This window comes from Pongo abelii, chromosome 1 (genome assembly GCF_028885655.2).
Source record: "Pongo abelii isolate AG06213 chromosome 1, NHGRI_mPonAbe1-v2.0_pri, whole genome shotgun sequence".
Classification (NCBI taxonomy): Eukaryota; Metazoa; Chordata; class Mammalia; order Primates; family Hominidae; genus Pongo; species Pongo abelii.
Window position 1 is genome coordinate 77,598,830 of NC_071985.2, and position 15,328 is coordinate 77,614,157.

General features: G+C 39.0%; 1 protein-coding gene across 3 annotated transcripts in view; it reads right to left on the bottom strand.

Moving 5' to 3' along the window:
• Positions 1–1,362: 1,362 nt before the first annotated feature.
• C1H1orf105 (chromosome 1 C1orf105 homolog) overlaps positions 1,363–15,328 on the bottom strand; it is a 48,041-nt gene continuing 34,075 nt past the window's right edge. For all 3 annotated transcript variants that reach the window (XM_002809793.4, XM_054525428.1, XM_009240915.2), the window contains 4 exons: positions 13,543–13,617; positions 7,812–7,879; positions 4,797–4,861; positions 1,363–1,740 (listed from right to left, as the gene is read on the bottom strand). In XM_002809793.4, the coding sequence (XP_002809839.1) occupies positions 1,595–1,740; positions 4,797–4,861; positions 7,812–7,879; positions 13,543–13,617 (354 nt within the window). In that variant the 3' untranslated portion in view covers positions 1,363–1,594. The remainder of the gene's footprint in view (positions 1,741–4,796; positions 4,862–7,811; positions 7,880–13,542; positions 13,618–15,328) is intronic.

Below are 15,328 nucleotides of genomic sequence, written 5' to 3' on the forward strand. Positions count from 1 at the left end.
CCCCCCCCAATAAGCTGGACATGAAGCATATGTGCCTATAAATATAATATTTGCCAGCCTAGAGTTTTCTTTTGTCTCCCTCACACTGCAGATGGACACACAGATTGGGACAAATCTGGATGCATACATCTTCCAACCAAAGTAATCAAACTACATAATACACGCACTAGGTATGGTTTTTATTAAGCAAGGATTAGCTGAACTTCTAACATATGAGAGGCACTAAAGGAAGTGACGTGAGAAGGGCAAGGCAAGGCACAGTTCCTGAGCTTCAGGGTTGCAACAACGAATGCCTTGCCATTTTCCAGTCATTGCATCACAATATCCTCTGTCATCTACCAGAGTTAACCAACAGAGATAAGGCTAGAGGGCAACTTCTCTTTTTCTCCTTTATTCTTTTTATTTTTTTATTATTTACTTTTGTAGACATAGGGGTCTCCCTTTGTTGCCCAGGCTGGTCTTAAACTCTTGACCTCAAGTGATCCTCCTGCCTCAGCCTCCCAAAGCACTGGAACTACAGGCTTGAGCCACTGTGCCCAGCCCCACATCTTTATTCTTTTTTATATTTTTATTTTGTTTTATTTTATTTTATTTTATTTTAGATGGAGTCTCACTCTGTTGCCCAGGCTGGAGTGCAGTGGTGTGATCTTGGCTCACTGCAACCTCTGTCTTCTGGGTTCAAGTGATTCTCCTGACTCAGCCTCCTGAGTAGCTAGGATTACAGGCACCTGCTACCAGCCACGCCCGGCTATTTTTTGTATTTTTAGTAGAGACAGGTTTTTGCCATGTTGACCAGGCTGGTCTTGAACACTTGACTTCAGGTGATCCACCCGCCTTGGCCTCCCAAAGTGCTGGGATTACAGGTGTGAGCTACCGCACCTAGCCTATTCCTTTATTCTTAATAAGCTGAATTCATGAGGGATTTCATGGGGCCATCTCTGGCCCCTGTCCTGAAGAAAGAGCTGAAATAACTTTCATAGAAAACTTGTGACTTAAAAACAGAAGGATGTTTTCCACTTTAACATAGAGAGGAACCTTTAACAAAATAAAATGAAAGACAGTTACCATACTCCATTTTCATCAACAGATCTTTATAATCATGTAAATTAAACACTTTGTCCACCCACCTTGGCCCCCCAAAGTGCTGGGATTACAGGTGTAAGCTACCACACCTAGCCTATTCCTTTATCCTTAATAAGCTGAATTCATGAGGGATTTCATGGAGCCATCTCTGGCCCCTGTCCTGAAGAAAGAGCTGAAATAACTTTTACAGAAAACTTGTGACTTAGAAACAGAAAGATATTCTCCACTTTAATGTAGAGAGGAACCTTTAACAAAATAAAATGAGAGACAGTTACCATGTTCCATTTTCATCAACAGATCTTTATAATCATGTAAATTAAACCATTTTGTCTTTAGGAGACGTGAGAGAGAAGATAGAGGTAAGAGCTAGAATACCAGCAATCTTAGGAAGGCAAAATTAAATCATCTTTTGGGAGAGGAGAGAAAATTTTGAGAAGGTGCCACTGTCAAAGATTGGCTTGGTGAGGTTATTTTCTCTCTGGGAGTCTGGGAGGTGATGAGCTCCTACCGCTCACTGCCTCATTGTCTTGCCTATTGGTTCCTTTCTGGGCAAGGAAGAACGTTGTCTCTCTTTTAGAGTTTTGTAGGCCTCTGTCAGTAATCCGTGGAAGACAGCTGTCCTGGGGCCCAGAATGGGCAGTCTGTAGTGAATGCTTTCTGGATGACAGTACAAGAAGGAAAGAAGGATAAGGACTATTTAGATTCTATTCTTAAAGAAGCTCAAAATAACCACAGGCCAACAAAGACTTCTTCAACCTTATAAAACAGATTTAAAATTCACCTAATAATTTGTTTTTCAAATCCACCTTTTATTTTTCTTAAGAAAATGGAACAAAAAGTTCACCTAAGAATTTCTTTTAATGAAATTGCCTTTTCCCCTCATAACGTTTAAACTTTTACAAATCTGGTCAATGAGGCCAAAAGGAGTATCCAGAAACAAAACTCAAGTATTAGACATCATCACCAATTAAATTAAAAATGAAGATAAAACATGTCTGGTGTTGTAATATGAGTGAAAGAGAAAAGAGGATTCAATTCTCAGGAGACTTTTCAGGGAAACATATATAGTTCTGTTCTTTAAAAAAATAAAAATAAGAAATAAACATCTTATAAAAAGGCTACAGTAGGGACAGAAAGTACTTTTGTTTCAAAAGAAATCTGAATTTTGTGAAATAATTTATTTTAGGGCTATTTAAAATCCTTACCCTACCTCTTCTTCAAAATGATTCATTAAAAGTTGGTTAATATTCAATTTTTCCAGAAGACAGATTACTTGAATGGTGGTAAACCAGTGCATGAAATAACATCTTCCCATTGGGAATCGCTGAGTGACTAAGAGAATTGGAACTCTGAATTCTCTGGAACAAGCTCCAGAGAACAAAGTCCAACTGAATGAGAGATAGAGACATTACAGGATCACAGACCTTGGATCCAGTTCAGTCTCATCACTGTAATGAAGAGGAAACAGCAGTTCAAGGTCACAGACACTAATGGACTAAGAACCAGAACCCAGATATCCTTAATCCTAGCCCAGTGCTCTTTGTGCCATATCATACCACTGTGCCAGGTGGTAGGCCCATATCAGGTGGTTAGCATCTGTACTAATGTTTATTGAGATTAAGAGTCCATGGGTGTCATGGGATTCTGGGATCAGGTCAAAGATTCATGAAGGAATCTCCATCACTTGAAAAGATAAGTTCTTTCTATTTCCTTAGTTGTCATTAAGAATTATTGATAATATGTAAGGATAAGCAGAATCCAGAAAAAATGCTAGCAATCATTGTGACCAACAGTTGAGTTAGACAGTCATTGGCGGTAATGTTGTTCACTGGGATGAGTCAGTCACTTGGTATTTGTAGCAATCCACAGGGAACACAGCACAGGTGGAAGGTGGCTTCAGCAATAAGCAGCAAGTACCACAGTATGGACATGTCTAAGCTCTATAAACCAGCAGGGCTGGGGCGGTGTCAGCAGTTTTCCTGGGTCAGTCAAAGGTGAAGGCCACTTGTGCTGAAGGTCTAGCTTTCAGTGGGACAACATGCTACTCTGGTTTTACAGGTGGGAACATAAAGGCCAACCCTATACAGCAAGACTAGGATTCCTACCGAGGTCTCATCGCTTCTAGGCTAGTACCTTTTTCATGACCTCTAAGAGCACATATAAGAGCAAAGTCAGCTCAGAAGGGTCATGACTATAATAAACAGTAGATCTACCAAGCTTCAGCTCCTAGCCAGTTTTACAACTACTCTCCCTGTAGTCCCACCTCTAAGATTACTATTCTAGGATGAACTCTATGGACAAGAATCAGGGCTGTCCAAGAACATAACATGCTGTTCCTGCGCACACAAAATCTAGTTCTTAAATTGCTAATAGAAGTATACTCCCAGAGATAATAAATTGATGAAAGGCATCTTGTTACATTGTTCTCTAGGACCAAAAAATATATTCTTGCTGAGGGAAAGGCACACAATGATGTGTGTGTGTGTGTGTGTGTGTGTGTGTGTGTGATTCATTCCTTTGCAAGGCAGGTCTGAAAAAAATCCAGGTCCAAAGGAAACTCAGAATGAGTGTGTGGCTGGCACAGATAACTATGAAATCAACTGCATATGCCTATCACCCATGTTCTCTTGGCTTCAAAAGAATGAGGCGGTCATAGGCCAGGGAACAGCAGATTGGGTAGCTTTTGTTGGGTAGGTACTCTTAGCTCCAGGCTCTTGGTTCCACTTTGGCTAAATGAGAGCCATGAACTAGGCCAATATTTTGGGATACATAAGAAGCGATTCATTAGGACTGGAAGACTTTCACTCCACTCGAGTGGATATCCCCAAACCTCGGCTGTAACCTGAGTTTCTGGTCCTCCCTTTTGGCATCCCCTCAAGACATCCCTTCAATCCTCCAATTTCCTTTCTAGATATCTTTTCAGTTCTGGCTCTAGTTCCCCTGCAACCTCTTAAGATAAAAGATTTTTCCATATGTATAGAGTGAGGAAAGTTATCCTGATTTTCTTTACTGTATGTATCAAATGAGAGAAAAATTCAAGTGGCTTCAGTTCATATGAGAGCAAATGAGAAAATGGACAAAGTCACTAAAGTAACAGCCTGTGCTGCAGTAAGCCCTTGAATTATATTACCCCAAATAATGGCTCACTCCATCTTCACCAGCCCAGTGTTGCCTTAACTAAAGCTGAGACTTAGGTCAATGCTGAAGCCTGAAATAGAGCTGCTTTCCTTGTTTCTATCAACAGCAAGTGAAGATAAGAATAGCACAGGCAGCTGCTGGGAGAAGGCAGGTATTTTAGGGAGCTGGTGGAGTGAAAGGTTCAGGGCCTTGGTGAGGCCACTCTGAGGGTATAGAGATGCAGTTCCCTTCCCATTTTGATTGATACCATCAGGACTGCCAATAGGGGAACTTTTATTTTGTTTGTGCCCCATCTCCATGGAAAGTCTTCAGCCGTATGTTGTGGACAGATCCTGGGAAGGAACACGACATGGATAAGGGCAAGTGAGGCCTGAGGAGGGCACAGGTGGTGCTGGAGTGAAAGAAGGGCTGTGAACCAATCCCAGCAGGTCAAAAGACAATACATGAAAGAGAAAGGGATAGAAAGTGAGGATTTGCTCAGGAAATTTAGAAATTATTTTAGGGATTAGACTTTCATTCTATGGCATTGTTTTCTAGTATGTTTCACACTATAAGTACTCTAAAAGAAAGCAAACCTGTTGGGATGTCATCATGGAAAGGCTCAGGTGTAGTCTGGAATTTGGGTTGATGAAAACTCATTCTGATTGGAAGAAACAAGAAAACACATTAGTTAATTGGCTAGGGCTTGGTAGAAAGAAATGTGTCTTTATACATTTTTATTTTTATTTATTTATTATTATTATTGAGATGGAGTTTTTGTGCTTGTTGCCCAGGCTGGAGTGCAGTGGTGCGATCTCGGCTCACTGCAACCTCTGCCTCCTGGGTTCAAGCGGTTCTCCTGCCTCAGCCTCCTGAGTAGCTGGGATTACAGGCACACACCACCACACCTGGCTAATTTTTATATTTTCAGTAGAGATGGGGTTTCACCATGTTGGCCAGGCTGGTCTAAAACTCCTGACCTCAGGCGATCTGCCCGCCTCAGCCTCCCAAAGTGCTGGGATTACAGGTGTGAGCCACCACACCGGCCTCTTTATATATTTTTAAACACAGGTGATCTCTTGAATCTAGTACCTGTTAACCTGGTGATCAGGCCACTTTCTAGCAATGTGAGATGATTGGTCGAAAGACTACTAATTTTCAATCTCTTTTTGATTAGTGTTGTTTTCATGGATTTTTGATAAAACCTTCATTTTGAATGTTTTATTCCACTGCCAGAACATATGTGGTCTGAAAATAGGAGGAATAAAGGAAAGAGTTCTTCAATTTCCAGAAAAAAAAACAGAACTCTTCCAGATCAATAATCTACCCTTAAAGAGTAAAGCTGAGAAAACATTTTGGTTAGAACCTTCCCATTTCACAGAAAATGCCCTGACCACATCCTATTTCTCCTGGTGGCCAAGGCTGTGGAGGTGACCCTTGAGGAAAATGCATATAAGCCAAAACCTCTTCTACATTAGTTTAAATTGCTTAATTTCTAAAGACTGACATATTTGTAAACTTTTATGGGCCATCTAAGGCCCTACATTCATTTCATGGTTTCTACTTCCACAAAGATCTTCCAAGATTATTTTTGCTTTGCTACCAAAAATATAGTGAGTTAAGCCAGTTTGCTTTAATCAATTGTCACTGAGATTGAGAAAAAGAGAAAGCAAAACCCCTTCTATTATCCATTTTGGGCAAACAGGCAGATGGTATGTTCAGGACTGAATAGTTTAAGCTCTGTCTATTCTACAATTCAACAAATATATATCTATCCTGCCATCTTTTCTCCCTCTCTTCCTTTTTTCCTTCATTCTTTTCATTCAATAAGTATTATATTTTAATTCCTGCAATGGCTATAATTAAAGTCACTTTTTAAAAAACCATAATTTCAGTGAAGATAATTCCACTTGCCTATATATATGCAGTGATACTTAAAAAGTATGAAAACAGAAACCAATATCTAGTGCTAGGAACAAATTTGGAAAAGTTAGAGATAAAACCAGGCCCTTGCTTTATAGTCACTCTAGCTAAGTCTCAAACAGAAGTGGTATGTTTTCCTCCATAACACTAAAAAAAAGAATACAACAATCAATCTCATGATACATCTGGTTGATGTTGACATGATTTTAAGATTGGTTTAATCCTTGGTCTTAGTTTTAAAGGGATAAGAGCTATTTGTTTAAAATACAACTAATTAATGTTCTGGAATTTTGTATTTAAATAAAGTACAAAACTTGCAAGATAAGTAAAATGGGGCAACAAATTTCGAAAGGTTATTTCACAGAAGGGTGAAATTTTGCTCAGAAATCTCTTATTTTAGATGCTTCAGTTTTCCATTTAAGTTCATAATGAATATTTACTAGAATTACTTTTATCATATAAGAGCTCTTTAAAAATATAGAGTCAGTACAGGTAAATGTTATTAGTGATGGAGCTTGTACTGCTCAAATAGCTACTTCCTCCATAACCTTGTCTACCTTGGCCAGGAACTGGGTACATGTTTTCAGTGTATCTGGGTCTATATTTGAGTCTGGAACAAATGGCCCTAAGGTCATAAAAGGAATCAGGACATGTACCTTTGTGCAACATAAGGTTACAGAAAAACCTATTTATTTTTCCACATTATTGCTCTCTGTATGAGGAAAAAATTAAAATGGCCATTAGATTACATATAGCTTTTTTGGTTAGTCATATGTAAGGGTGAGTGTATGTCTACTTTCCAACCATCTATTGCAATGCAAGTTGACCTGTGTTGATGTCCTGTTTAGAATAAGTCCATGTTTTACATGTTGTAATAAAGTAAAAACAGAGTCCTTCTTCCCTGTCTAATAGTTAAATATAGAAGAAAAAAACTCTTTGAAAAACTAGGCGGGGCACGGTGGCTCACACCTGTAATCACAGCACTTTGGGAGGCTGAGGCGGGCAGATCACCAGAGGTGGGGAGTTTGAGACCAGCCTGGCCAACATGGTGAAATCACATTTCCACTAAGAAAAAAAAAAAATTAGCCAGGCATGGTGGTGGGCACCTGTAATCCCAGCTATTTGAGAGAGAGACTCCATCTCAAAAAGAAAAAACCAAACCAAACCAAACAAAACAAAACACACAAAAAAACTAATCATAATTCCAATTGGATTTTATATCTGTTATACTCGATCTTGATTAAAAAAAAGCTTTAAATAACAACCAAACAAACTGATAAAGAGGAATTTTAGTTACTAAAATGTAGCAGAGAACATCTTGGACTAAGGAAAGATTATGTGTAATCCCCCATATCTTGCAGATTAGATATGTCATCTACATGGAGAATTTGTATTTAGTTCCATCTGAATTATCAAAGAAATTTCCCATTCTATTTCTTATATTGTTCTTGTGAAGGTGGAAAGGAAGATTATACTTTCTGCAATAGTTTCAGTAGTTGTTCAAGCAAAAAGGTGAACTTTCTTTTTTGATCTAATGATTTGGTTTAACCTAAAAATAAAACCAGTCAAGAAGCCTGTTCCCTAAGCATTCCTTAAACATTCCTCTTACTACGCTTCTCAATCCACTCTCCTGTGTCCTCAGACATAACGAGAATTAAGTCATGTCCTGATTTAAATTGTTGACTTACCTATAACTCATAAAATTCTCAAAGGATACTTTTGGATCATCTGGGATTTTCATTGTTCTTGGTTGTACCTTAAGAAGAAAGTCTCATTTAGAACGTTGCCTGTAACTGCATTTTGATTTAAATAAATAATGTACCACTTTAGTGAATTTGAGTTGTATTTGATATCAAAGTCCTTCATACATCCTTTTGTGATGTGAATGAACCAGACGGTTTCACCCTTCCCTCAAGTCAGAGCCATTGTTTTTCCCCGGATATCAGTTGAAATTAGATACACGGATTTAGTAAATCTTTAAAATTGGTTTGTTTAGATGCCCCCATGCCCAACACACACATGTTCTTCAAGTCTCAGGTTAACCGTCACTTTATCACGGAGACTGCTGACTCCGGGACTACTGTTCGGTAGTCCTCTGCTCTATGTTCTTAGGGTCTCCTGGATCAAAATACTGATAACCTTCATATTGTATTTACTTGTGTAATGTCTGGGTTCCCTAATAGACTTTCAGCTTCATGAGGGCATAGACCTTGTCTCTATTTTTGTATTTCCAGCTGCTAACACGATGTCTGTTTAAGAAATATTTTTGATCAAATTAGTGAATGAATGAACCCACCTTGAAGCACACTTGAAATTTTAAAGGTGTCTTTCATATAGGCCTAAAATCAATGTACAGTTACAGTATTTTTGGTTAAGAAACATCACTTTCTTGAACTTTTCCAAATTTGTTCCTAGCACTAGATGTTGGTTTTCTTTTAAGAATGTTTTCACTAGGAAGCATTTTTCCATTATTTCTCGAAAATTATTGTAGCTATAATGATAAAGTGACAATCACAAAGATGTGGGTGCAGGTGTTCAACTACTCTACTCACTAAGTGACTTGTACCAAGTGACTCATGATTTAAGTTTATGACATAACAAAGTTACAAATTACAATGTATTAAGGACCTTTAGAGGTGCTTGAAAATAGCAAAAAAGCTGAATGCAAAGGCTATACAAATGCCAAGAATGTACTATGTTTAATCAGTTTGTTCTCCTAACTCATTAGCCGAAAAAAGGATGGGAGAGGGAGAGGAAGGAGGTGATCTGGTAACAAGGAGCCTCTGGGCATAGTGGGGGCAGCCAAGGCTTTAGTAAGAACCTGAGGAGAGATTTCTAAACATAAAAGTGGATGAGAATGTGCCAGAGACAGACTGCTTTATTCAAAAATTTATCTAAAGTTGACTCTGCTCCAAGGGAAGATGCAGGAAATTGTAACTCCTCCTGAATAGCATGATTGCTGTTCTAAATCCCCTAAATCCAGCTAGCGCTGTTGTATGAATGAACTGCCCTACAGGGGCTACATCAGAACAAAGCTGCCTGCCAAAGACACGATTTTTGTTTTTGAGAAAAAGTGTACTGTGGTAGACTCCTATTGATTCTTGAAAACCATGAATAGTCTTTTTCTTCAAGGAAGACTTCCTTAATATTTACTTTCACTGCCACTTCACTCCCCATCAGATCTATTTCTGTTTATATTGATTATATTCTATTGTCATTATTTATTTATTTGTTGACTCCTTAAAGACAGGTCTTATGTATTTCTTTTTTTTTCTTTGTAGTTTACCTAGGTACCTGGCCCATGGCAGACAATCAATAAATATTTGTTGAAATAAACTTATTTCAAAACTATTTTTAAATATATGTTAGAGAATATCTGTTTACAGTTGTCTAGCTTGATGGTCCTACTTTTAAGGGGCTTGAAAGTGTTGATTAGAGAGTAATGAAGATAACAGAAGGACTACAGAATAGGTGCATTAAGGGGAAGATGAGCTATTTGGAGCAGAGACGTGATAAAACACAGCCTAGATAAAACCAAGGCAAATATCACTGGTGATTCACAACCATAACTGTCAGCAGGTATTTCTTCTGCACTAAATGATTGAGCTTCTAGCCCAAGGTTACATAGGAATATGAGTAGTTACATAACCAGGTCCTATTTACATTTTTTTTGAGATTCATCTATTTTGTGCTTTTATTTAGTGCTAATTTCTTTTTATCAGTGTTTATGATATCATGTATCATAAGTCACCATCTTAATGTACAATTTAGTAGTTTTTAGTATATTCAGAAAGTTGTAAAACAATCACCATTATTTACTCCTAGAACATTTCATGACCCCAAAAAGAAACCACATATCTATTAGCAATTGCTTCTCACTCACTCCTCTCCCCAGTCTTTGACAACCACTGTCTATTTTCTGTCTCTATGAATTTTCCTATTTTGGACATTTCATATAAATGGAACCAATATAATATGTGATCTTTTTCATCTGGTTTCTTTTACTTAGCAAAATGTTTTCAAGGTTCATCCATGTTATAGCATGTTTTAGTATTTCATTCTTTTTTACGATTAATATTCTATTATATAGATAGACAACATTTTTGTTTATCCATTAATCAAGCTATAATCATTTGGGTTATTTCCATTTTTCAGCTATTAAGATATGACTGCTATGCACATTCTTGTAGAATTTTGTATATGAATATGTTTTTAGTTCTCTTGGGTACATATCTAGGAATGGAATTGCTGGGTCATATGGTAACTCTGTGTCTAAGGTTTTGAGGAATTCCCAAACTGTTTTCCAAAGCAACTGTACTGTTTTACTTTCCCATCAGCAATTTTTGAGGGTTCTAATTTCTCCACATCCTGGCCAACACTTGTTATTATCCACCGTTTTATTATTATTATTATGACAACCATCCTAGTGGATGGAAAGTGTATCTCATTGTGGTTTTGATTTGCATTTGCTTTACAACAAATAATGTTGAGTATCTTTTCATGTGTTTATTGGTCATTTGTAGATCTTCTTTAGAGAATGTCTATTGAAACTTTTTGCTCACTTTTCAACTAGGGTGTTTGCCTTTTTATTGTTGAGTTGTAAGTGTTCCTTATATATTCCAGATACTAGTCCCTTATCTGACATAATTCTTCATCTGTTGATTTGCAAATATTTGGGTTGTCTTTTCATGTTCTTGATGGTGTTCTTTGTGGCACAAAAGTTTAAAATTTTTATGAAGACTGATTTATCTATATCCTTTTGTTGTTTGTGCTTTGGGTGTCCTATCTTAGAAACCATTGCCTTATCCAAGGTCATGAAGCTTTATACCTATGTTTTCTTCTAAGAGTTTTATGGTTTTAGGTCTTACATTTAGGTCTTTGACCTATTTTGAGTTATTTTTGTACATGGTGTGAGGAAGAGGTACAAATTCATTCTTTTGCATGTATCTATGCAGCTGCCCCTGTACCACTTCGTCATTGAACTGTCTTGGTGCCTTTGTCAAAAATCAATTGTTTATAAATGTAAGAATTTACTTCTGCACTTTCAATTTTATTCCATTTATCTATTTGCCTATCTTTATGGCAGTACCACACAGTCCTGACCATAGCTTTGTAGTTAGTTTTAAAATCAAGAAGTATGAGACCTCCAACTTTGTTCTTCTTTTTAAAGATTGTTTGGCTATCCTGGATCTCTTGCATTTTAATATAAATTTTAAGATATGATTGCAAATTTCTATAAAAATGGCATCTGGGATTTTGAGGATTACATTAAATATGTAGATCAATTTGGGGGAATATATCCATCTTTACAATATTAAGTGTTCCAATCCATAAACACAGGGTTCTTTCCATTTATTTAGGCCTTTTAAATTTTCTTTCCACAATGTTTTATACTTTTCATTGTATAGCTCTTGTGCTTCTCTTGTTAAATTTATTCCTAAATAATTTTTGATGCTATTACAAATGGCATTGTTTTCTTCATTTTTGGATTGTTCATTGCTATTAATAAAAATTAAGGTTTATATACTGATCTTGTATCCTCAACACTGCTGTACTCATTTATTAGCTCTAATAGTTTTCTGTGCATTCCTTAGGACTTTCGCTATATAAGATCATATCATCTGCAAGTAGACTAGTTGTACTTCTTTCTTTCTAATGTGGATGACTTTTATTTCTTTTTCTTATCTTTCTGGCTAGAATGTATAGTAAAAAGTTGAGTAGAAGTGTCAGGAGCAGACATTGTTGCCCTGTTTCTAATCTTAGGGGAAAGTATCCAGTCTTTTACCATTAAGTAGGGTGTTAGCTGTTGGTTTTTCAAGCTGCTCTTTATTAGGTTGAGGAAATGCCCTTCTATTCCTGGGAGTCTTTTTATATATTCCCCAGTATTTCTATTCAACTCACTGCTGAGAAAGAAGGGGTATCACAGTGACTACAGCAGACCTGCAGTCCCTCCCCTTGGGAGGACTTTGAGGTATTACTGCATAGAGTGAGGCAAGGGTATTTCATGCTTATTTTCTAACTTTCTGTGGTTTCTCACCAGGTTCTGACAGTACAGAAGGCTCCCTGGGCACTTTTGTGTTTGAAGCCCTTCCTTTTAGAAGCTTCAATAAATAGTAAAATTATAGCATGTGGTTCCACTTCTATCATTCCTGGACAAGGGCAAAGGTCAGAGAAGAGGTCTTGAGAAAGAGGACGGCTGCTGACGTCCCAAGTGTGCCAGCTGGCCAAGGCCAGCTTAGACCTGGGGTTGGTGCATTCTAAATGTGGACACAAGGGATTCCAGGAATAAGACCAGGAGAAATCCCAATCCTAGTTTCCCAGACTCCAGCCAATGCTAATATTTAACACAGTGACCCTAATTATGTAGAAAATGAACATAGATGGCAACATCTAGGTGCAGCTTTGCCGGTAGCTTCAGTTAAATTTTTAAATCCCACATAAAAATTTCACAAAACTGCCACTCTCTTTCACATCCGACTGGACTGAAGACTTGCCATGAACTCAGTGAAGGAGCTTTTCTTATATCTTCTATTTTTCTTCCATTCCTTTAAAGCACGTTTAGCCTACACATTTAGCCCCACCTTCCTCCCCAAGTCAAAGGAGAATTATAGGATATCAGAGTTGAAGAAACCCGTCTCCAGCTCGTACCTCAAACCTAACCATGTTGCTAAATTAACCCTTAACCAAAGCCTCTTCCTTACCCTGATGCTAACAACCATCCCAACGCTAACTCTAATTCTTAAATTACCCAAGGCCTAACTGCAGCCTAGTCTAGCATCCTTCCTGAATCAGGCCTCTGATTCAGCAACTGTGATAGATGGCAGAAGTTTGTCTTTGTTCCCTCCACATTTCCCTTGCTTTCCTTCTTTCTTTTCCTAATATTCCTCCCCTACCACCATTCTCCAGTACATGTTACAAATATCCAAGGCAGGTGACACCACCCCTGACTACCTAGAAAGTACTGTAGACTCTCTCCCCAGTCTTTCTCTTGAGGTGCTACCTAAATTAACAGTAAACCCAAAGATGAAGCTGTTTGTCTCCTGATTGTAATGGTGGAGAAATGAGTGTGAGCATGTGTGTTGTGTGGGGGCTACATTAAGGAGGGAGAAGGAGCTCCACAATCCCCTAAGCCTGTGAGAGGCTGTAGTTACCTAGGAGCCCAAGGCGAAGTGGCTCATTGCATCTCTACTCTGGCCCGCCTATCTTGGTTACCCTTTAGCTTGTTGAAACGGAGAAGGTTTGTCATGTTCTGTCAGTTGATGCTGCTCCCAGGACCAACAGTTCCTCCTTGGCAGCCTTTATCTAGGCCCTCCCTGCAACGGGCCCCATCACTATCTCTCTCCACAGGGCTTGGCTGGGAAGGGCAGTGCTGCAACCTGAGATGCCTGTGCCCATTTCTGTCTTTTCCCCCTTGCCTACCATTTTTATTTCTTGACATGTGGAGCACAGCTGTTGGTTTCTGAGCAGCATGAAGTCACACTGGTTCCTCCTGGCCTGAGGGGAAAGAGAGACAGAGAGAGGTGAGGAAATGGTGGGGCATGTAGGGCAACAAAGATGTAGGAAAGCAGTGGAGGGGTGAGAGAGGTAACAGTTTTTCCTTCCATAAAACAGAGATGGACACTGTGGTCTCAGCCCCATCCAGGGTGGGTGTTGAATCTGGAGTGTGCTGCAGCTGGTAGGTTCCAAGAGTTTAGGCAGGAGGGAGTGAGACATAGGCTAGGTGGTGGTCTTGAGGCTGCTGCATGCAGTGGTATAGATGTAAAGACAGCTGGCAGAGATGGCTGGGGCCTGAAATTCAGTGGGGTCTCTACTTTCCAGCCTGAGCACCTGTGTCTGAGGGGCTGCATTCTCCTATAGGTGGGCCATTTTTTCCATTTTATACAAAGGCTCCACCATATAGACTGAGGATCTCTGATGGCCTAAGAAAGAATGAAGAGAAGACTTCTCTTTTGCAAATATTTTTTTCACGGGCCTTTCCTAAGCATCGCCCTCCTTTCTTATGCCTTAACTCCGGGCCAGCATCAGCTCTCATGCATCCATAGTCCAGCACCATTTGGCCCTTCTGTACCTCCTAAGCACAATGATTGAAGCCACAAGCAGAACTCAAGCTTGTGTGTGAGTCCTGAGTCCCCTCAATCCTCTGGGAAAGAGAGACTGTCTCAGCAGGTGAAGAAACAACCAGTGGAGGAAGGGGAGGGGCACCGTGTCTGCTCACTGTAACCACTGGTTTTTATTCTGACTTCATTTCTGCAAAAGGGTTAAAGAGAGGACTTTGGAGCATTTACACCTGGTTCAGGAGGTTCTCATTTGCATCTCTGATAAAGGTTTGCTTAGGAAGCATATAGGAACTTGAAGCTAAACTTACGTTTGGGGATTCTCTCTTAACCTTCCTCATTCACATTGACATTAGTCATGAGATATGGTCACAGAAAGTGCAGAATATGGGGAAAAGGAAAACCACAGCGAGAAGACTATTGACTGAAGTCTTCTCTTTCCTTTGATCCACTTGCTGGCCCATCACTACATGGTGTGCCTTGACCCATTCCTGTTGCCCTGGGAGGTGTGGGGAACAGAAAGAGGAGGAACAGAAAGTGAGGAGTTCCTGAGGTGTGCTCCTAGGATGACCTTTGCCAGATTGTTCTGCAAGTAGCTTCATCCTGTGAGAGACATATGGCACTTAGGTGATGCATCACTAGGGGTTTGAGGGCTAAAAACTATTAACAAAGTTGGATTCTTTTGACAAACATTTAAAATACACTTCATTTTTATAGGGCGTTCTAAAAAGAATCAACTTAGTATTACAATGTTGTGGGTTGGTATGTCAAAGTATGTGTGTAAATAACTAGATTCATTCATTCAACAACAAACATCTATTGTGAGGCTACCAAGTAAAGGGTGCTGTGACGGGGGTCATACCGATGAATAAGGCAAAGTTTCTGGAAGGAAGTTTCTAAGGAAGACAAAAGAAGAATACAAATTCATTCATTTACCCATTCATTAGGTACTGGAGACATTTAAATAAATAAGACATAGTTTGTGACCTCAAGCTGCTCACCATCCAGTAGCCTATACATCAAGAAGTATGATGGTGTTGAAGGTGCTACAACAGAAATATATCGAGGCTCCAGTGAAGCTGAAAGGGGTCATTGAGCTTAACTGGGGGTGAGGCAGAGAGGGAAGGGTCTGAGAAGGGTGAAAAAAACAG